This window comes from Mchenga conophoros, linkage group LG7, assembly GCF_057382185.1.
Source record: "Mchenga conophoros isolate Kocher_MC1m ecotype Shallow Benthic linkage group LG7, M_conophoros_male_GT1.1, whole genome shotgun sequence".
NCBI lineage: Eukaryota > Metazoa > Chordata > Actinopteri > Cichliformes > Cichlidae > Mchenga > Mchenga conophoros.
The window spans coordinates 20,056,194-20,080,307 of record NC_140532.1 but is presented as its reverse complement, the minus strand read 5'-3'; the positions used below and the strand labels follow the sequence as shown (position 1 = coordinate 20,080,307).

The 24,114-nt window shown below is 39.1% G+C and overlaps 2 protein-coding genes across 2 annotated transcripts; one reads left to right on the top strand and one right to left on the bottom strand.

Annotated features, from left to right (window-relative positions):
• Positions 1-23,123, bottom strand: LOC146570033 (uncharacterized). Its single transcript, XM_085281386.1, has 5 exons — positions 22,997-23,123; positions 21,929-22,077; positions 21,063-21,227; positions 20,849-20,983; positions 1-63 (listed from the first exon to the last, which is right to left on the bottom strand). The coding sequence occupies exons 2-5, from the start codon at positions 21,983-21,985 to the stop codon at positions 1-3; spliced, it is 420 nt and encodes a 139-aa protein (XP_085137512.1). The 5' UTR covers positions 21,986-22,077; positions 22,997-23,123.
• LOC146570034 (uncharacterized) lies at positions 4,022-11,806 on the top strand. Its single transcript, XM_085282805.1, has 11 exons — positions 4,022-4,195; positions 6,761-6,909; positions 7,095-7,283; positions 8,045-8,106; positions 8,346-8,399; positions 8,521-8,619; positions 8,772-8,907; positions 9,183-9,301; positions 9,799-9,894; positions 10,087-10,197; positions 11,308-11,806. The coding sequence occupies exons 1-11, from the start codon at positions 4,188-4,190 to the stop codon at positions 11,371-11,373; spliced, it is 1,089 nt and encodes a 362-aa protein (XP_085138931.1). The 5' UTR covers positions 4,022-4,187; the 3' UTR covers positions 11,374-11,806.
• Positions 23,124-24,114: the final 991 nt, after the last annotated feature.

The window sequence follows — 24,114 nt, the reverse complement described above, 5'->3', positions numbered from 1 at the left end:
TTAATAGGAAGAAACCTCCAGCAGACGCTGGCTCAGGGAGGGGCAGCCATCTGCACTGACCAGCTGGGGGTTAGGGGAAGGAGACAGGATAAAAGACACACTGTGGCAGAGAACCAGAGATTAATAACAACTAATGATTAAATGATTGTGGTGTATAAGCACATTAAACACACCCCTCAGCAGCCCTGATCAAGCCCTGACTATAATGACATGCGTTTGCAACAGCTGTCCCAAAATGACTTACCCTTCCAAGTGTTTTCATGTTCAGCTAAGCCCTGGTTACCATGTGCAACCCATAAAAAGAGAAATCATTTAGAAATGTACGCTCCATGTATGTTTTTTTTTTAGCCACACATGCAATGAATCAAACTTGTACTTACATATGTAAAATATACACCCACGAATACCTCATGAGCAAATCAGAAACTAACCTTTCATATAATTCTTCAGAGGCTCTGTTTGCCCTCCTGCAACTCATTTCCACTCTTTGATGATTTGGGTGTCCTGCTCCTACTAACCTCCCACCTTCTGGACTCCCATCACATTAGCAGCTTTTCCTTTGCTAGCAACTTTATTTATACACACCCAAATCACAGCCTGTAGCTTCCAACTTTCTATTTTCCTCTTGTGGTCTGAGAGAAATGCTTACAGATGTCTGACCCATGGAGAATTACAGGATAGGAGGCGGCACTGCATAGGGAGGTGGTGCTAACTTCTCCATACTCTTTCTCGAGTCGCAGCTGAGGCCTGTGGGAGTAAAGACGTGCAGGAGGACTGCTTAAACTCGTGCTATCAAGTCAGTCAGGAGATGGAAAAACTTCTTAGCAATGAACTTCAGTTGTTTTTTTTTTATAGTTGTGTGAAGGTAACTCACACAGTACGAATTTCATTGCTCAGTGTAACCAATGTATTTTGTGGTGTATATGACAATAAACTTCTTGAATCTTGAATCTCTAACATTTACACTAACCTAAACTCAATCATTAGTTTTCCAATATTGGTTTGTTAGTGTTTTATGTCAAAACCAAACCATAAAGCTACCGGTTTATGGCACTGTAACAAAAGTACTTTTACTCAAATTACAACAAGATAAACAACTAAACACTTTTTCAAGACATTTTCTATGAATTAATAAAAACCGTATCATTACTGGACAGTCTTGGCCAATGAACTATCAAATAGTTGAGAGTTGATATCTGCTATCAACTTTTTGCTGTAATTTTACACATTTATATTTTTATTTAGGACACAGACATATTTCTTTGCAACAGCAGCTTTTTCTGTCACGGAGAAAAACTGACACATAGTCTTAAAATTATTATTCTTTTTCATACATAAAGATACATTATTACATTGCCACCTGAAGCAAACATTTTCTGGTTCAACATCTGGGCTACAAGGGTACTAACCAGGTGTAGAAATTGTGAAGATGCTGTGCTTTTGTGTTGTATTTAGTCTCACTCTGGCTTATCACTTATTTGAGTCTAACCAAAATTGGTGTTCTACAATGTGCTCCAAGATGTATATGATTATGAATATGATTTCTACACATGACACTGTGGAGAAAAATGTGCTTCAAGTCATTCATAAAGGGTCACATAGTTTCAATGATGTCAGCATTGTCTGTAGGACATGTATCAACGTCACAGCAATCAGGAGTGGTTTATGGAATCCATCGCTGGAGTACAATGACTCAAAATTTTCCTACAATATAGTACGGTTGCTACGGTACAATCCTCAAAAGTCCAGTACTGGTCATTACAATTCATCATTTACACAGAAGTCAAACTGATTCCCAGATCATTTCTTCTTGTAGCACGGTCCAGGTTTTAAGAGCAAGTAAAGACTAAATTTTGTTTCGTAACACTCGATAAGCTTTCTTGCCACACCACAGCTACATGTTTTCCCTTTTATGGATAGCCTAGATAGCTGGGCTGTTGTTGTATTGAAGCAGGACAATGGTCATGTTGTTTTGAACAGTGTTTACATTAAACTGCAGCGCTACAGGAGGGTTAAATATCTCATTGTCTCCTTATTAGCACCAGAATGACCTAACTGAAGTGTAGCACTACGAACATTTACACATAGGGCCAGAATGTAGGTTTGCAAGAGCGGTTTATGCCTAGGAACAGCTCCTTTTGGTGAGTTGATCCAGCAGAAACAGAAGCGTAATGTGAAAAGCTAATTTCTCTTGTGGGTTGGCTCAAATATAATTCATGTTAGGTTAATGTGCTAAAAACAAGCAAAAATTATAGCAACTTTTGGTAAGTTACTTGTACAGGATCACTATGGTCTAAGATACATCATGTTTTCTTTGCTTATTTTCTTTGTAAATATCCATCCATCTCTCTCTCTCTCTCTCTCTCTCTCGCTCTCTCTCTCTCTCTCTCTCTCTCTCTCTCTCTCTATATATATATATATATATATATATATATATATATATATATATATGTATGTATATAAAGTTGTATGTACGTATATAGATTTAAAGTTGTTTGCTGCAGCATATTCTATGTTTCTGCATCCCAGCATTCAGTGATTGCCTGACCCCTTGTGGACAGAAAGCTTTCAAAGAAAGAGACTGGCATCTAATTCACTGATGCAAGACATTCCTTGGCCTTTTCAAAATAAAAATTTAAAATATAAGAAAAACCTTGGTTTACATCACATCACTGTGAGAGGAAAAAGACTAAAGGTTTATTCATTAACTATGAAGAGATATAATCTATTATCCATATGAAATGTTTCCAAGCAGCTTTCATACATCTATCAAAAAAGTCTCATTAGCTCAAAGAAGTATTCAAGATTATGTCTCTGTTTTGTAATTCTGTTTCAACTTCAGCTGGTTCACTCATTCTCAGTCTAGACCTTGATATGTTTGGAGGAAGTCAGGGGAGAGGTACAGCAGTGAGTGTCTACAGCCATCTGTAAGACAGGGTGGAGGCTCTGTCATAGTTTGGGGCTCCATTTGTTGTTGTTGTTGTTTGTTGTTGCTGTTGTTGGGGGAAACCTCTCAAAACTTGCTTATTAGTCAAAGTGATTCCGACATCATCTGTTCTTGCGAAGTAAAGACAATATTTTGCAATATCTGGCACTCAATAAGGGCTCTTCCTGGACCTGATCACACCTTGGCCTAAAGCGGATCACATTTTTCTAAGAAACTGTGGCTGAATAAAAAGGACATGACTATAAATAAAGCTTTATTCACGGGTTTTAAGTAAACATTTTCATTCCATGCTTTTTTTTCCTGCATGTACCATCAGCATTAAGATGCATTTATTTAAAAGGTAATGATTTTTTTTTTTTTTGCACTTTTGCTCTTGAAAAGCACCCTGTGTATGAAAGCATTGCGAAAAATAACGAACTGACCCGCAATATTTCCTGTTAAATAGCAATATATGTTGTTTTATTATTTAAATAAGTTGTATAAAGATTACATTTTTCTTTAAGACCGTGATTGGGGAGTTGCTGGTGCAGGACAGCAGTTTTCAGCGGTACCGGGTGGGTGCAGTGTAGTCAAAGTTGTGATCCTCCGCTCTCGATTAAGATTATGAAAAATGCATCAGAGAGAAATTTCTCAGTCTTCCCGCAAATGTAAAAGGAGTTGCTGAGGTATAATGATGCAGCTCTTAAGGGCTTTTCTTGTCCATTCTTAACCTGTGTATTACCAGCAATTGTGTTTTTAAGCAGAAAAATTATGTGTATACCTACATGTCTGTATAAGCTCTGTATTAGGGACGCAAGGTGCGACGTTTACGAGGTGGTCTTTGAGACAGAAATCAGAAAGTAGAGCGCGATTAAAACAGCAGGAAAACGGAAAGCGCCAGGTGTGCCAAAAAGTGATTCCACTCTGCTGCCCTCTTTGGCCAGATCTCTCTTGAAAAATACATTTTATTGCCAATGACACTTATTTGCCAAACTCATTGACTTGTACTTGTGATCAGAATGTGCTTTCTGGGTTAAATTGACACGATATAATGGAAATACCGAAAGCAGCAGGTTCACGACCTTGCCAAATCACAAAGCTTCTCCCCGGGCAGAGACACCTGACAGATAGTTTTGACACACGGGGCGTTTCCTAACATTGAGGCACTTGAAGAGGAAAGTTGCCAGGTCATCGGATTTACCCCCAACACATCTGATCCAGGATCGACAGACCATCATAGTGAAAGGACAGCAAAGTCAGCATGAACAGGTAGGAGCGTGGTTAGAAGTGTGGTCAAAGGACACCTGTAGATTCAGTCAATGAATTAAAAACCTGTGCGCCAAGACGAGTTAGCAACTCATCCAAGAGTTTTTTCATTGTGATTAACATAATCGCAAGACTTGCGACAAAAAGTGCTTTTGTGATGCAGTAGCTTATTATTTATTATGTGTAAAGACGTTTACCTCTACCGTGTTTTAGTATTTCTATCGTCTCCATCTTTATTAATATTCTACCATCTCACTACATTTCGTAATTGCTAGATTTTAGAGAAAAAACCGTAAACGTCAGCTTACAGCGGTGCTGTGCCATCCTACATTTTTTGGTGTCGAGCCACCAAATCATTAGCATTTGTCCATTACTGGTAATACCGATACTTTTAACCTATAAAGCTAATGTAGGGAAGAGCAGTGTGCTACGACTTCATTTGATGAATCATAAATAATGTGCGAATTCTGAACACATTTTAATGACCCCTAAATTACTGTGAGTTTTACTTTCCACAATAATTAGTTAATACAACAAAACACACCTTTCAACATTTCATGTTTTTTGAAACTGAAAAGCTGAAAGGCATTTTTCATTTCCAATACTACTACTACTACTAATGATAATAATGATAATAATGATAATATCATAATTATTTAACTGGCTGGCAACCTGGAAACGCAGTATTGATACTATTGTGCTAGAACCTAAGCAATACCAATACCAGCATTGGTATCAATGCTATCAATATTTGAATTGTCCATGCACCTCTAGTTTTGAGTGCAATGCCCAAAATCTGGCCAAAAATAAAGAATGGTAAATTGCTCCTTACATCAAAGTAATAATAATGCATTAAATAACAATAATGACATTATACACAATTATGTTAAACTTTCATTAACTTGTCTTACTTTTATTGTTTTTTTTCTTTTGGGTAATTCTTGGAATGTGAAAATATCTTGCTGGAAATTAATTTTACAAACGAAAAGGAAATGTTTTTTTGTTTTGTTTTTTATCACAAATAGTCTCAGGGTAAATTATTTCTATGTCTATTTTTATTGATTCTGAAAGAAGCAAAAAGGAGGATGAGAATGACGACAGGATGAAAAGCATTACATTTTCACCATTAAACACTCAGAACGTATCATTAGTTGTTCAAACTTGTTTTATTACAGGAAGGAAAGAAAGGTTTGATAACCAACTGATAACCACTAATCATGATACACATCATGACTGACTGGGCTTTTAGGTTTTGTCAAGCCAGTTAATGTAAGAAAGCCAGGCCATGTTGAAGTTCACAATATACTCCTCAGGTGTTCTCTTGAAGGCAGTCCTACCACAAGTATATCATCAGTGTGGTTACAGGTTTTGCAATCACTTCAAAAATGGAAATTTGAATTAGCACAGGGCAGGAAACAAATCCCCATGGTGGAACTGTTGTGTAGAGTATGGGGGAGCTTTGCAGTTTACTTTATTTATGTCCTGTTCTTGATTCCAGTCTTTGAATGAGAGCTAGACCATCAGGCAGAAAACTCCTGTGGTAGTTTAACTGACTGCCATGGTCATGTGCACTGATTTTTAATTAGATGCAGTGAGCCAAAACAATTATTTACGCAGGGCTCAAAGGTGAACACAAAATATGTATGATGTAATCAGCTCAGCTCACACAGATGCAGATGTGTTACACAGAAACATTTAATTAAGCTCATCAAGGAGACAATTGTAATACAACTAGACAGGCTGACAGCCTAGTCATGTGTGTTACACATTCATATCCACGTGTCAAAAGTGAAAGAACAAAGAAGGTATGCTAGCTATGCTTTCCAAATAAACAACTTCTGGTGCTAATAAAATGAAAATGAATGAACCTGTAGTAAAAAATACATACAATAATAGATGTTAGGTGTGTTTTATTTTGTCCTATTTGGCATTTAGTTGTAATTACACAGGCAGCAGGGCAAGCCCAACCACTTTCAGATGCTCCAGTGTGGTGATGAGCCACTGGATGTAGTGCATGGACAAACCAGGTAAAGAAAATATGATACACCCAAGCCTTGTGAAAATAAATAATAAATAAATGTTTTTATGGTTAAGTATTAGTATAAGATTTGCAGAGTGTGGTGTGTGAACTTTTTGTGGCTTTCTAAATGTCTGTCTTTCACTGCACAAAAGTGACACAGCATTTAATACACTTATATAAATGAAGTACCACTGCACCATTCTAATAAAATTAGCTAGCCACCCCTTTCATCCAAATATACTCAGGTCAAGAAGCCAAGATGGTGATGGTTATTTAACCTTACAAAATAAAAGCAATACATTTCATATAATTATATGATATAATTCAAATTTTTAGGTAAGATAAACTGCAATTTAAGGAAAATCAGCAGTTCATGTTAGAGTAAATAACTGGACTGTCGACCGTTGAATTTGATATGACTGATAAAAAAGTAATATGTGTAATGTGTTTTTAGTACATGCAATATCTAAACAAGCAGTATGATCACATCATCATCTTTACTCTACTTTTTCAAATGTTTCTTATTAAATATCACGTTCCCCATGCAGATGTTTGATCAGCGAGGTGGAGGTCAAAGGCTTCATTGAGAGGTGCATGACAGCAGTGGGTACCAAGCAGCATCATGCTCGCAGTCTAGCTGAAGTGTTGGTGGAAGGAGACCACAGGGGCCACTACAGCCATGGACTCAACAGGATGGGTCAGCCTCCTTCAAAACTGTGTTTTCATCATTGTTGCTTCATTGTTTGATCCTCACTGTACATATCATTGTGTCTTATTTGCACAAAAACTAAGCATCTTTCCTCACTGATGCTGGAGACATCAGCAGTAATTTTAAATTTAAGTCTGTGTGTCGTTTATGTGTACTCACTATATTTTTAACAGACATGTATGTGAAGGACATTCAAACTGGCATCTGTGCCAAGGATGGTGAGCCAGTGGTAGAAAAGGAGAGTGAAGCGACAGCACTGGTGGATGGGAAGAATCTCTTAGGCCCGGTGGTGGGAAACTTTTGTATGAATCTGGCCATAAAAAAGGCCAACGACGTTGGCATTGGCTGGGTGGTGGCACACAGTGAGTCCCATTTCAAGGAAATGTTATAGTGGCGACACAGTTAAACAGGTTTCCAGATCATTTATTATTGAACTGTTTGCATTTTACTTCCAGTAAGAACCAAAATATAGTGCACTATGTTAGACATAACTGGTCTTATACTAAACAAGCAATATATGTCTGTCATTTGTTGCCCTGTTTAAAAACCTGTTCATTTTACATAGATATTTACTAAAGTATTTGATTATACAAAATCTTGCCTTTATAAGTGCATGATTCCTGTTCAGCAACTAGTTGACTGTTTGGTTTGTTTAACACTCAGTGAGGTATATAAGACTCAGTTAGACTTTATTAACCCTCTGAAGTCATAAGTCACTATTGGTAATAATAACCCTACCCTTAACTTCTATTTTGGAGAAATAAATCTTTAAGTAGTTTTTAAGAGTGTAAATTAGAATTATTGCTTTCCTTGTTGCCTGACTGCCAAAACTTAAGATAACAATTAAAAACAACAAAGGTACCTACATAATTAGATTGCACAGGGTTTGATTAGGATTGGGGCCCATGATGATTTAGCTCTTAGAGGTTTAAGAAACTTTCATTTAAGGGGAACAAGTGCTCTGATCTCATCAATAAAATCTTGAGTTTTTAAATATAATTATTATATTTCAACACTTATTTATAGTGGAGAGATAGTTCTCAAATCTGACGACTAAAACAATGACAGTGCATTACCACTGCTGTTCAGCTATTAAATTTATATGTGACCTTTTTCTTTTTAGACTCCAACCATTATGGCATTGCTGGATACTATGCAATGCAGGCGCTGAAAGAAAACATGATTGTGAGTGAAATGTTTGTCTGTTGATCTTTTTTCCCCCTTTTCAGTTGATTTTTTCCCCCAGAAAGAATACATTTTTCAATTATAGGCCCAGATTTACTATGTTTTAGTATAGCTTTGTATTTCCTTCCAGGATGATAGATGTCAATGACTTTGTTTCTCAGCTGCTTCTTTAGATCATAGCATGATCAGTTGCTTTTGCTTTTTGTTTAACTTTCTAAGAAAAAATCTAAACTCCACAGGGGATGTCATTTACCAACACATCACCACTGGTGGTTCCCACACGTGCTAAAGAGGTATATGTATTAACTATTTTAGAAAAGAATCCATAGTTAATGCAATATACGACATTTTAATTAAGATATTTATGAATTTGATCATAAAATCTTCATTATTCAAACTCTGTGAACTCTGCAGTGTACTTTGGGCACCAACCCCATCAGTGTTGCGGCTCCTGCTAAAGATGGAGACAGCTTTGTTTTAGACATGGCCACTTCAGCAGTAGCCATTGGAAAGGTAAGATCAACATCTCTACTGCTGCATATTTGTTTATTGCACATGTAAGCTGCTAACAAATTAAATGCAAGCGAGCAGTGATTGACCACTGAAACAACAACATTTTTAATGTGGAAACATTCTTCTCTTGTACTGTATATAAATGTGCATAGGTGGAGCTTCATGAGCGGCGTGGAGACCCCATTCCTGAGGGCTGGGGCTGTGACCCTCTGGGAAAAATTACAACAGACCCCAAGAGAGTGCTGACTGGAGGAGGACTGGTGCCTGTTGGTGGCAGTGAAGCCACAGGTCAGAAGCAACAGATCTTGTCAAGAATGTTTTCATTCTTCATGTGTGAAATATGTGTTTGTTTGCTTGCTTTTTTAAGTCTATATAATTGAACCACAACCCTAACTGGCTGATTTGTGCTTCATCTATACCAAGATACACAGATCTGAGAAACTCATATAGGAGATTAATTGGAAACCAGTTATCAGAACTGGTGGAATTACATGCCATTGATGGCTAGGATCAGTATAATACATTTATTCCATGCATATGTTTTTCTGTGTTTTTATCTTCAGGAGGGTACAAAGGCTATGGTCTGGGAATGATGGTGGAGGTGTTCTGTGGCATCTTGGCTGGTGCCCAGTACAGCAAATACATCCGCAGTTGGAAAGTAACAGACCGTGTTGCAAACCTGGTACATCTTGTTTTGCCTAGTTGTGAAATACAAAGGACACACTGGTTCTATTTTAACATGTCCCTGATGTAACTTGTGACAAAACTGATAAAGTGTTCTAAAAGTCATGTTGTTGTTTTATCTGTGAAATGAAACAGACTGAGAAACAAGTTGAAACTGTTGTATCACCTTTTTATTAAGAATAATTCAAACACCCCCCCCCCCCCCCCCCTTGCTCCCACAGCAATGATAAAATACAGTTTTTGAGTAGCTAGAATAGATAATACACTGCAGATAATGTGGTGCTGATTATTAGATCTGGGGCAAAGTTCATAAAGTAATCAGCCATCATGTACCAGCAGAAGAGAAATCAGCATGACACAAGTCTGAAGTGTTTGACTGCTGTTATCTAAAACAGAGGCCCAGCTAGTGACTCTGATATAGGTCATCTGACGTCAAGGCTCTGTTTGATGTTCATGTTTGATGAGCTCACAGTGTCACCTGTTTCGTATTTTCAGGGTCAGTGTTTTGTGGCAATCAATCCAGAGAACTTTGCTCCCGGGTTCAGTGACAGGATGTCAGATCTGCTGTCCATCCATAGAAACCTGAATCCTGTGAGTTGCTCCCAGTGATGGAATATTAAATGCTAAAAAAGATTAATCAAAAATGCAGTTGATATCCAGTAGTTACAGTTTCTTTGTTTTATGAAATCAAGTAGGGACAAACATTTGCAGATTAAAAGTGAATTTCTTGCTCTATACTTTCTTTTTTTTCTTTGTTCCTTTTTTGTGGCTTATCTGCTTCAGGCTGACCTAGACACTCCTGTTTTGGCTGCCGGAGATCCAGAGAGGATGAACATGAAGAAATGTGAGGATATGGGTGGGATCCCTTACCACATCAACGTCGTCAAATACATGGTAAAAGCTAAGAAGTGGGGATGTTCTCATGCTAGTCTAAACTGCAGTGGCTAAAGGTTGTCCTTTTTCACATAGAGCTCCCAACATGAAATGCTTTTCTTCAGACCTGTTGCTTTTACTGGAAATACTCCATTTGATTTGAGTGAGAGTGCTTCTTTGGTGGAGCCAGGAAAAAAAAAGTGTTAATTAAATAGCTCCTGCTCTGTTTTCAGTTACACTCACACATTTTGCTCTAGAGAAAAGCTGATAGAGTCCCAGATATTTAACCTCTAGTGTTGCATGAGCTATGTTAAATGGTATTGGTAAATGGACTGGTTCTTATATAGCATTTTTCTACCCAGTCAAAGCAATTTATACAACATGCCTTATTCCCTCATTCAGACTCATTTATACAAGCACTTTTTCCCACACCCAAGTGCTTTCTATCTAACATTCGTATTCAGATGAATGCATCAGAGAGTAACATGGCGTTCAGTATGTTGCCCAAGGTATTTTAGGTATGCTGAACGGAGCAGCCAAGGATCCACCGCCAACCTTCAAATTAGTTGCATCACATATGAGTAAAGCTGTGACTTATTTGTGAGAAACTGCCCCTCCCTGGGCCATCAAGGTCACACAGCCAAAGTGTGAGTGAGGGATGAAATGCCTGGGAAGGGATTTCAAGCCTGTGTTGCAGGTAACTGATAGCTATTGTCATAGGCTACTGTATTCATTGATTCAAGGTAGATATAGAAATCTAGCCTCTTTTACTCCTCTCAACCAGTCTATCTTCCATGTCCAAAATGAGAACATTTCTAACCAACGTAGAGGTTAAATACTGGGAACTCCCCATCAGCTGTTAGAACTCAAGAAGCCTTTCAGATGAAAGGTGAAATATTTTCAAATCCAGTTCAACTCACATGCTTGAAGACTACCATAACCTGGATGACTGAGAACCTACACAGACTACAGGAAGATTTAGAGGTCCTGTTTTAGCTTGGCATTAACACAAGTTTATGTTTTTAACTAGAAAGTAAATGAGAGTATTTTTACCTAAATACAATCTGACTTTATTTAAAACCTCTTTAAGCATGATGCTAACTTCATTAGCATTTTGTATTTTTCCTGCAGAATGAATGCGCCAAGAAAATCGGTGTCAACCCACTGTTGCCATGTGACAAGATCGTCTCGGGTTAAGTTTATCCAAACAGGATTCTCAGCTGTGGTAATCAGCCACTAATGCTCAACTTGAAGTGCAATTCTGTTAATACACCTTATACATTTTAACAGTAATATTTTATTCATGATTATACATGTGACATGTACTGTTATTTTTTTTTTTTACTTTACTAAAAAAAAAAATGATGTTGTTGCAGATGCTTTTGAAGTTTCATCATACGTAAAGACACAGTGCTTTATCATCTACAATTAAATATATCATTCCTTGTTGCTGATGAAAGACAGTACTGTTGCTGCACAGCAATCACAAAAGTATTATACTCACTTCTAATTGAAAATAATAATTTTCTGCTTCTTTGCTACTGATGTGAAAATTGTATTTTTACTGTGAGATCATCTTAAAAACATAATTCTTTTATTCCCAGATCAATAAATGCCATACTATTTGGAATGTAATGTGTGTGTTTTTTATGCATTAATGCAATCCTGTTTTTAATAGACATACTTTAGCGACCTCTTGATCTACCAATAGATGAGGATGTAAGCTTCTCTCACTCAATCTCATCTGTCAGGGTTCATAGCCTAAACAAGTAGTTCAAATAATTCTCCATAACTTTAGTTTATAAATGCATGAAATGCACGAGAACTAGCACAGAAATATATCTGATCTTCCAAAAGCCTAAAATTTCATTTTTACTAAATGTCATCAATATTTTTTGTTGCAGTTAAACTCTACTACATTCTAAAACCATGCAAAATTCAGCCATGTCCTTCTTTCAGTTTGAGCTTGTGAAACTGTCAAACGCTTTGGGTTTACATTCTCCTCCAGTTTTTTGCTCATGTAAAAACCTTAAACACTAACACAAAGAATGAGTTGTGTAAAATAATCTCTCAACTTTCGAATCAAATTCAACTCTACTGACTTGAAAATCTGATATCACAACACTAGATGGAGACATAGACTCATTAAGTCCTGGGTCACTATTTGCTAATGCTATAACCTGACAGTTGTATGATATAGTCCAGGGGTCCCCAATCCTAGTCCACGAGGGCCGGTGTCCCTGCAGGTTTTAGATCTCACATTGGGTCAGCACACCTGAATCACATGATTAGTTCATTACCAGGCCTCTGGGGAACTTCAAGACATGTTGAGAAGTTAATTTATCCATTTAAATCAGCTGTGATGGATCAAGGACACATCTAAAACCTGCAGGGACACCGGCCCTCGAGGCCTGGGTTCAGACCCCTGATATAGTCAGTTCAATTCAATGCAGTTATATTTATGTAAATCGGAAATTTATTTAAACTGCACATCACAACAACAGATGTCTCAAGGTGCTTTATAATGTGAGGTAAAGACCCAACAATGATACAGAAAAAACAGACAAAACCCCAACAATCAGATGACCCCCTATGAGCAGGCATATAGGTGTAGGTGGCATATAGTTTTCTAATGTTTTTCTTTTGTTTTGTTTTGGGGTTTTTTTACCATACATTAGATAATTTTAATGTAATATCACATAATTTGGTGGTAATTTCCTTGTTACACAATTCTTCCATCACTTATAAAGGACATAACCTAAGGACTGATTTGCAAACTACACTGCCACAGTTTAGACAACCTTAGCTATACACACAGATGTGTGTTTGTACTACATCGTGGTATAAGTACAATGAACTGCCCACACAGGATTACAGATGTATTTGTTAACACAGTGCACCACCAGCATTAGAAATCAATCAACTTCATTTATTGCCCAACTGCTTTCAGACATGTGGCTTTATTTGTAAACTGCCTCTATGCTCTATTTGAATCGGGGAGTTTTCTTTTTTCTCAGGGGGTCTTCAGCTTGAACAGCTAATTAACAGTGAAAATAACTCAAGAAAAGGCCCCTCTCCAAACGGCAAAGAAAAAGCAGTACTGGACATTGACAGATGCCCAGATTAGGACCTTAATCTCCCATGCCAAAAGTCCTGTCACTGCGCTCTGGACTCTGGATGTCCCGTTAACACTCGGCCGACTGCAGACAAAAGGGGAGAAATCAACAAATCAATGGGCTTTCAGTCCCACCAGGGGAGGGAAAGGAGGTGGCGGCAGAGTGGGAAAGGAGGTGGGGGCAGAGTGGGGTAGTGGTTGGGTGGGGTCAGAGTGGTGAGTGCTGGGCTGGGCCAGATTTGTGAGTGGGTATGGAAAAGATGCATAAATATTAAGTCTGGGCAGAGGGGGAAGGTGGCTGTGTGCTCGGGTGGAAGGCTCCACTGAGTCCAAGGATTAAGAGGCCAATTCAAACACTTGCTATAGGGGCCAGACTCAGAGGTGTGTGTTCATGGATGGATAAATTGATGGTGGGGGTCTAATCTGCCCTGGCCTTGGCCCGGAGCCCTTGTGTGGATTAGACCAGGCCCCAGAAAGCACAGAGAGAGCAGGGCCGCTGGCTAGGATTAAGCAGATTCTAACAGGTGTGTTCTTTTGTAGGGGGAGGGAGTCGTCACTTACTGAACGAGCAAATCATGAAGTAACTGTTTATTACTCATTGACGCCAATGATGCCAAAAGATGTGGATTTGTGCCTGCTAAAAAACATGCTTGGTGATGAGTGTGTGGTGGTGCAAGGTGACATGCAGGAAACTAGTCAAATGAGGCAAAATGGAAAAAGATAAATAAAGAGGTAATAAACTCTCAGATTACTCCCACAAACACTTCGTCATCCCAGCAGATCGGTTGTTGTCATAGCTGGACTGGCCATCGGGCATACCGGGCATTTGCCCGGTGGGCCACTGGCGATTTTTTGTTTTTATGGGCCGATGGATTTTTTTAAATTTTTTTTTTTTTTTTTAGGAAGGGTATATATAATGAAAGGTGTTGGATTGGCCAATTGGTCATGATCGACTCTGGGCTGGACCAATTACAGCCGAGGAGGCCGAATGCACCCGCCCCCTTGTTTAGCAATCACGTGATTTTCGCGCATTGCATGCCGGGAACTCGTGGCAAAATAATCCAAGTACCGCATCAAATGCAAGCATTTGCAGCACCGCAAAACGTTCATTCTCCGGTTCCAATACCTTCTTGTTTTTTCTTTGCCGCACAAAAAAGGAATGTACAAAACAAAAGGAGAACAATGCTGGTCCGTACAAAGACAGACTTGATGAAAAGTCAAAGAAAAGATACGAGGAAAAAAATCAAAGGTGTGAAAGTGTCAGACCCTTACGAGCACACAGAGGGACAAAAGACGTTAGCGTGCTGCCCAACTTTCACCACGCTCATATTTATAATTACACGGTTCTTGGAGTGAGTGCATACACTCATGAAGTTTAGTAACTTCAGGTCACTGCAAAAAGCCCAGGTACAGTTTACCGACGGATGGGTGCAGGACCTTGAAATGCACCGTGTAGAACGAAAGACCATCGTACGAACAAAGGTAAGTTTACCAGTCTCACAAATCGTCTTCATAAATACACATTCGTTAACCGTTTATTAATATAACCTTTGAGCTCAGCGGTAATTAATTAGTAGTGGAAATAATTTCTGGTTCTTTACAGAAATGTAGCAGTGACAATAATATTGTATGCTGTAATCGCACTGGACAATTAGTGATACAAAACAACTGTTTTATCCTGTGAATAAAAGTATATGTTTTTGTCAATGTACCATAATAACAGAAGCGAAACGCAATATTGTGTCAGGACAATTTACTATTTATGCACAATAAATAAAGGAGCATAGCGCGACAATTTCTGTTCAGCGCCAGACTTGCTTGTAACCTATATCACCAGTTATGTTAAGAAAAATGACGTATTAACGACTAAAAAACTCTGACCTTTGTGGGAATGCTTGGAGCAGACTAACATGTGAGCTGGAGTGTTCTGAGACGTTATATTTGGTAGGGGAGACCGGGGATAGTTGTAACGTGGGTCAGTTGTAACACTTCCAATTTCTCCAATCAGGGCTAAGTTTCAAATGATGTGACTCATCCTGTGCATGCCCAATTCAGTTCTGCTATCACATGTGAAAAATCAGCACATTTTGTCAAAAACAGACAATTTAACACCAAAAAAAGTAATTTGTATGCCAAAAAGTAAGTTTTTCTACTTTATTTCAATTTATAATAGCATTATCTGCTTTGCAGTTAAAGTCATCAAACTTAAATTATGTTATTTGTATGTCTATGGGGATATATTCTGTGTAGGTCTTTAGTGTTAATGTTTTAGCCGTTGGCTGTAATGTTAGCTAGTTCATGGCTATAGGAGTCTGGGTCAGTTGTAACAATAATAATAATAATAATAATAATAGATACTTTATTGATCCCCATGGGGAAATTACTTGTTTTTCTCTGCATTTGACCCATTCACTCAGTGAAGCAGTGGGCAGCCCACTAAGCAGGCGCCCGGGGAGCAGTGTGTAGGGACGGTACCTTGCTCAGGGGTACCTCAGGGTAGCCGTTAAGTGGATTCGAACCGCCGACCTTCCGATCATGGGGCGACCACTTTACCTACTGAGCTATCCCTGCCCTGAGCTATCCCCTAATGCAGATGTTACAACTTACCACACTATTACTTTAACTTATATTAAACAAGTTGGGGCAACGGCATCAGCAGAGAGGGGTTCACTGGTCACTTTTGTATATGCGGTTAATGCCATTGGCAACACAATTCCTCCACTGTTTGTGTTCCCACACATACACTATGCACACCACTGTGTCAGAGATGGACCAGTAGGAAGTACTGGTAGTGGAAATAAATCAGGATGGGTGCAAGAAACAGATTTCCTCATCTTTCTGAAGCACTTTGCAAACCACACCAAGGTAAGCCATGATAAAAAGTAATGGAATTGCGATGCTGGTGAACAACTACATTTTTTCAGCTTCATTGTTATGTTCAAAATTGGTGCAAGAGTTGTAGGTTATAATGCCCACTGAACCAATGAGGCCAAACTCAAGGAAGACCAACCAAAATTAATGAAATATTCAGTTGCAGAAAATTCCATAATTTGTCTTTTTGGGGGGGTTGGAATATGTTCAAAAGCTAGATTTCTGCATTCTGTCACACACACACACATAGTTGCATAAATGGCTCTAAGTGCATTCATGTGTTGAATAAACAAAGATTACATGTTAATGTTTTGTTAGTACCCTTATTGAAATAAGGGTACTATGTTACAACTAACCCACACTATGGGGTCAATTGTAACATTTCACTATTTGTGTTTGAGGCCATACCATGCAATGGGTAATTGTGCTGCAGAGAAAATAGCTGCACTATTTAATAGCCGAGACATGTAAATACTTTGCATTACATTTTGAATCCACTACCTTAAAAGAGCTCCAATTTACAGACAGAAATGTCAAAAATGTTACAACTATCCCCGGTCTCCCCTATATCCAGACCATCCGTCGGCTCTTACTTCGGAAACATGGCTTAAAACATTTCTCTTCAACGACGTAATCCGATTAAAAAAAAAACGATCGGCTTCCCATGGCTGTCATGCGACCGGCTGTTGCAGTTAATAATACAACAGCTTCTTGCCATTTTTTGTGTTTCTTTTTATCCTGTGTAACTGAGTTCAATTGAAAGCCTGCGTGCGCTAGTACCTCTTGCCACAAGTTCCCAGAATCCTTTGCGGTTTTACCCCTGAATGACGTCACATTTTCAATCTTTATCCTGGTGGGCCGGTCTCTAGTCAAAATGCCCGGGCCGATTTTTTGTCCCAGTCCAGCCTTGGTTGTTGTACCTGTGAAACAGCAGCTCCGCTATGGAGGACAGGGAGAGAGCACTTTCACACTTGTAAGAGGATCAGCTGTGAGGAGCTTAGAAGCTCAATGACCACGTTAGAAATAGAAACAGACTTGGGGGATAGTTTATTGCACTGATGGGAAAGGTTTAGGAATAGGTGCCATGTTTAATTGGACTTATAACCATCAGTGGTGGGGAAAGGCATATGCACAAGTGTGTATTGGCCAGTAGGCGGGAGGAGGAGTAGAGTGATCATGAGAACGGGGTGAGCTAGGAAAGCTCTGCTGCTCTCATGCTGAGTCTTTAATGAAGTGAAACGACTTCCTGGTCTGTTCCTCCCAGCTGTTGTCCCTGCAGAGCCAAGATATTTGGCCTTGGCTCTTTGTCCTTCTCTGCCTACCATACCTCCAAATGTCCGAGCGAACACAGGAAAAAATAAAAGCAAAGCATCTGTTGTGTTGTTCACTCCAACTGCTCGGGAATGCAAATACGTCTCCATCTGTTGTCTCTCTTATTCGGATTTGAGCTCGGTGTTGATTGGTGCCACGGACTTTCTTAAGTGCCAAGAAGATGCTGGATACTGAACTCGAGGCTGGAATATTGGAATGATTTGCATAAAACACCATCCAGCACCTTCCCTCCCTCTGCTGGGACGATCTTCTTAATACTAAACACACCATCTAGAACAGTAGTGTCAAACACAAAGCAAATACTTCAATCTGGCCCATCCGACGGGTTTGGAAAATATGAATCTCCAACTGCCATTCAATGGATAAACAATGAAATCACAGAAAAGTTCCTGTTTTTTCACTGTCTGCTGTAGAAAGGACTGTTTTCTTTACAGCCAGTCCAAAATGTGTTTGTTATAATTTACAATTTCATAACTACAAAACAGTCTGGAAGATGAACTACCAGAACGTTTTCTGTAATTTCACAAAATGATCATGTAGTTTCTCTGGGCTATATGTGGCCCATGATGTCAAATGAGTTTGACGCCCCTGATCTAGAGCATTTTGACATTAATAAATATGTCTTAATATATTTTTTAATGCTTTATTTCTTGAGTTGAAGTCATGTCACATATAAAAACAGATACCAAAAACACAAAAAGCAAGCCCCAGCATTCTCACTTCAACAATGAAACCACACACACACACACACACACACACACACACACACACACACACACACACACTAAGTGAGATTAGATAATGTTCATGAGAAACTACAGAGTTTGAAGTAAATCTAAATAAAAGTCAACATTTCCTTCCCCAGCAAACTCTTGTTGCACTATTCAGTTACCAGTGCAACAAGAGTTTGCTGGTATCTCAGACATGTGAGTATGAGAAAGTTGCCACTCTGTGCAAAAGGTGTACAAGATTTCTACATTTTACCACCAAGCAAAACCAATCACAGGATGCCCTGAGGTCTGCTCCACTGATAAATTTGTTGACGGTCGCTTTAAGCTCAATTTATTCCAGTTTTAGAATCTTAATGATTTTAGCACACTCATCTTCACTCATATATTTACATTATCTCCAACATCAATATGAGTCACTGCAATATAATAACTGACTAATGATTTACCAGAGTTTCACATGTTTGAACACTCACACAGGTTACTTTTACCTAAATAGTGATTTCTACAACAAATATTTCACAAAATGCTGACAGCTGCTTTACAGACCACAAAGTCACAACATGAGAAAGATGTATACATTTTGTTCTGAGCTGATAATAAAGCCACAGTGTCTACTGATGGCAGACTGATTGTAAAAGCTTCTTCAGTGTTTGTAAAGACATTCATTTTAACAAGTTAGTATGCTCTGATATGAGATTTGCCAGTCACTAAATGAATGAGGAGTTTAAATGGAGCACCACAAACCTGCTTTCACAGTCTTTCTGAAACACACCCTTGGCGTGGTGCAAATAAAGTGTAAATAAACTGCTGGCAGATGTTCTTGTTTAGCATGAGAAAGTTGCACAAACCACAGGAAATTCATATAAAATAACAAAACAACCAGCCTCGTGCCTGTTCAACCTTAGCCACATCACCAAAATGCAGAACACCAACGACAAACGCAAAGTACATAAATAAGCATAAATAGCTGTAGTTACCCTTGTTTTTTTCTATAGTACACATACTACATACCGTACATTGTGAAAACACATACAGGGAGTGCAGAATTATTAGGCAAATGAGTATTTTGTCCACATCATCCTCTTCATGCATGTTGTCTTACTCCAAGCTGTATAGGCTCGAAAGCCTACTACCAATTAAGCATATTAGGTGATGTGCATCTCTGTAATGAGAAGGGGTGTGGTCTAATGACATCAACACCCTATATCAGGTGTGCATAATTATTAGGCAACTTCCTTTCCTTTGGCAAAATGGGTCAAAATAAGGACTTGACAGGCTCAGAAAAGTCAAAAATAGCGAGATATCTTGCAGAGGGATGCAGCAGTCTCAAAATTGCAAAGTTTCTGAAGCGTGATCATCGAACAATCAAGCGTTTCATTCAAAATAGTCAACAGGGTCGCAAGAAGCGTGTGGAAAAACCAAGGAGCAAAATAACTGCCCATGAACTGAGAAAAGTCAAGCGTGCAGCTGCCAAGATGCCACTTGCCACCAGTTTAGCCATATTTCAGAGCTGCAACATCACTGGAGTGCCCAAAAGCACAAGGTGTGCAATACTCAGAGACATGGCCAAGGTAAGAAAGGCTGAAAGACGACCACCACTGAACAAGACACACAAGCTGAAACGTCAAGACTGGGCCAAGAAATATCTCAAGACTGATTTTTCTAAGGTTTTATGGACTGATGAAATGAGAGTGAGTCTTGATGGGCCAGATGGATGGGCCCGTGGCTGGATTGGTAAAGGGCAGAGAGCTCCAGTCCGACTCAGACGCCAGCAAGGTGGAGGTGGAGTACAGGTTTGGGCTGGTATCATCAAAGATGAGCTTGTGGGGCCTTTTCGGGTTGAGGATGGAGTCAAGCTCAACCCTCAGTCCTACTGCCAGTTTCTGGAAGACACCTTCTTCAAGCAGTGGTACAGGAAGAAGTCTGCATCCTTCAAGAAAAACATGATTTTCATGCAGGACAATGCTCCATCACACGCGTCCAAGTACTCCACAGCATTGCTGGCAAGAAAGGGTATAAAAGAAGAAAAACTAATGACATGGCCTCCTTGTTCACCTGATCTGAACCCCATTGAGAACCTGTGGTCCATCATCAAATGTGAGATTTACAAGGAGGGAAAACAGTACACCTCTCTGAACAGTGTCTGGGAGGCTGTGGTTGCTGCTGCACGCAATGTTGATGGTGAACAGATCAAAACACTGACAGAATCCATGGATGGCAGGCTTTTGAGTGTCCTTGCAAAGAAAGGTGGCTATATTGGTCGCTGATTTGTTTTTGTTTTGTTTTTGAATGTCAGAAATGTATATTTGTGAATGTGGAGATGTTATATTGGTTTCACTGGTAAAAATAAATAATTGAAATGGGTATATATTTGTTTTTTGTTAAGTTGCCTAATAATTATGCACAGTAATAGTCACCTGCACACACAGATATCCCCCTAAAATAGCTAAAACTAAAAACAAACTACAAACTACTTCCAAAATCATTCAGCTTTGATATTAATGAGTTTTTTGGGTTCATTGAGAACATGGTTGTTGTTCAATAATAAAATTATTCCTAAAAAATACAACTTGCCTAATAATTCTGCACTCCCTGTATATGTCATATCAAAACAAGCCCACACCTGCAGTTGTTTCAGTTTTTCACTGGTGTTTCCTGTCAGCTGGTCAACCTCACTCAGGCGGACATCCATATCAGCCAACCAAACGACAAGTTCCTCCCTTTGTGCTTCAAATCCCTCCCACTCTGAGACAAGGAGCTGAAAGAGATAGAGAAAAGAGTCAATTATAAAGAAGAGAGAAAAGTGAAACCCTCCTCAGAAGGTCTGACTCGCATACGTGCAGTTGTGCAGTGATGGACTCCAGTTTGGCGTTCACGTCATCCCTCGTCGATGCCAACAGCCGAGTCTGCAGGGTGCCCTGGAAGAGCTGAGTTAATGTTAGACTCCTCCTGGTCAGGCTCTCCAGCTGGATGAGCCGAGGTCTCCCCTCTCGCCGCTGCCTCTGAACACACAAACACAAATTGCATCTGAAGCAGGAGGTGCAGATTTTTTTTGCTATTCTTTTCTAAATGCAGGCTAGATCAAGTGGAGGTATTTGGAAAACTTTTTTGGCCAGCGGACGACTGTTGTCTTGCAGAAAGTCAAATCAAACATATGCGATACACAATCAATTCACAAGAACACATTATAAAAAATAAGTCCAGTTCTTGCCTGATTTCAAGTGAAATCTGCATCAAAACAGGGTGACAGAAGTAAAACGAGTGCACAAAGCCTCACTTTGTACAAGCCTGCTATTACAGTTCTCCTCTATGCAGACGACTTTCCGGTTTTCAAGGCACAACTTGGATCTGCTGTACGAATCTTATGGATACACACTAAATAAAACAATAGTGTGCATGACTCCAGATTCTGATCCCTCATCCTAATATGGTCCCAACATAGCAACAGCAATAAAGCAAATGTTGAGGCTTCAAAATACAAAGTCCATAAACCAATGGCTGACATGGGTTTTATCATAAGGGTGACAAATATACAGATTTCAGTCTGTCTTAGAGATTTGATGTTCATTTACCTGCAGATGCACTATACGTACCTGCTCCATGGTTTTTCACAACATTTTGCACATCACTATTTAATACAGGAAGTACGTGAACTAAAACAAGTCATCGTTCTTTGTGAGAGGACCATATTAATGAAACAAACCTCAATGACATCATAGGGATCCCTAAAGATGCTCCTGCTGCTTCTCTTCCTCCTCATCCTAAGCTTCCTTCTCCTTGTCCTCGCCTTCCATCCAATTGTAATTCAACCTAATTGTGTTTCTCCCCCTCCTCTTCCTCATTTTGTTGGAGCTGTGAACACAATTAATGTGAATCTGGATTAATTTGTGCAAACAAGAAAAATCTACAGCTTTTTGGTCAGAGGTGCTCTTGTGATTTAAGCCGGGTAGAGTAGATTTATGTGTTGATGCTACCTGCTTCAGCTCTGGCTGCTGAGTGATATTTACACCCTGGCTGGATTACAAACTTTAACCATGTGCTGAACTTTGGCCCAGCGTTGATACCTCTTGTTAGTATAACGACCTCTTCTTAGCTTGTATGTATGATGTATGATGGTGGATAAATGAAATATACAAAAAAATTAACTATATTACAAAAGAACATCTATCTTGGAAACATCAAATGACCAGAGCATAACTTGTCAACTAGTCCGAAACTAAGTTATGCAGGAACAGTCAAAGACACACCTTCTCATGTCACATTTCTATTCATTTCTATATAATTTGATTAGACAATAAAGAGTTATCTAATCTAATTATTCATTCAAAACACTTATGCATAGCTGTATTTTATACAGCTCATACAGAATTCAAAGTAGAGGTTCATGTGAGTATTTAATGTACGGCTCAGATCTACAGAATTTCAGAGTTTCTAGAGCAGACAGAGCTCACGCCACAACAGGCTTCAGGCGCCATTTTAGTGACTTTAACAATATATTAAATTTTAATTTCGGTCTAGCTGACATTAGGTTATGTACGCAGCACGCAATTGAACCACATATTTTAGAAGCCAAAGGTTCAAATTAGCTGGGAGCAGCTTCACTTAATTATAACAGTGGTTTTGTTAGGAAAACAGTTGGATACTAAATTGCGCTGACCTCAACGGCTAACGTATCTAGCTAATCGCTACTGTTAGCACAACATTAACAGCAAGCTACAATGACGAGTAACAAAAACAAAACAGTAATAAGGTTTCAATGAAAATGTTTTACCTTTTCCAACAGTCCCAGAATCCACAGCTTCACAGTTCAGCAGGTACTGAAGACTGTTATCCGTTTCGCTGTCACCGTCCGTGAGTTTTTCCCCCCGAAAGGTCACGGCCCGCCGCTCGCACACTCTGTCTGCGCATGCGCATCCCAACGACTGACCCCCTCTGTCCGCTCCCGGGAGGTTACAGTATGACGTGTTCTGACGTCACTCTCTCGCTCCCTGTCATTTATTTGGCTCGAAACACATATTAACAAATTGCTCAGTGATGAACAACTACTCAGATCATTTACCTAAGCAGTGCGCTTTGTCAAAACGAAGTGTGTGTTCATTACACTGACATTCTGTTCTGCAATTGTTATTTACTTGTATTTTATAATTTGACTTACATACTACTGGGTGGTTTGTAAAGTTTACAATAACTAGTATTATCATTATGCTATATTTTCAAAAATATATAATAATCTCAAAAGTAATGCATTGGAGTAGAAAATAGTAATGCTTTATTAAAATTTAAAACTAAAGTACAGTATTTGAATGTGTGTATTGTGTCTATTGTTAGCAAATATTTCTAACTTTTATTTGAATATTCAGTTTCCTACCATCTTCTCTTAAAGGGTAATTGCCAGGTATCCCGCCCTCCCCCTTCGCACACACATGCACACAAAGAAAACACACAGTATAATTCACAGCCTCATTATAGTGAATAAATATTTATGCCATTTACACCATCAAACTTAGATTGCTAAGGATGAAGAACCTTTTGTTCTTTAAAGAACCATTTGTAATAGCTGAAGAACCATCCACAAAATAAAAAGGTTCTTTGACGTATGATGGTTCTTTAAAGAACCATGAAGACATCTGAAGAACCATTGAAGAACCATAATTTTTCTGAGTGTGGATGGGGCATGGCTGGATTGGTAAAGGGCAGAGAGCTCCAGTCCGACTCAGATGCCAGCAAGGTGGAGGTGGAGTACTGGTTTGGGCTGGTATCATCAAAGATGAGCTTGTGGGGCCTTTTCGGGTTGAGGATGGAGTCAAGCTCAACTCCCAGTCCTACTGCCAGTTTCTGGAAGACACCTTCTTCAAGCAGTGGTACAGGAAGAAGTCTGCATCCTTCAAG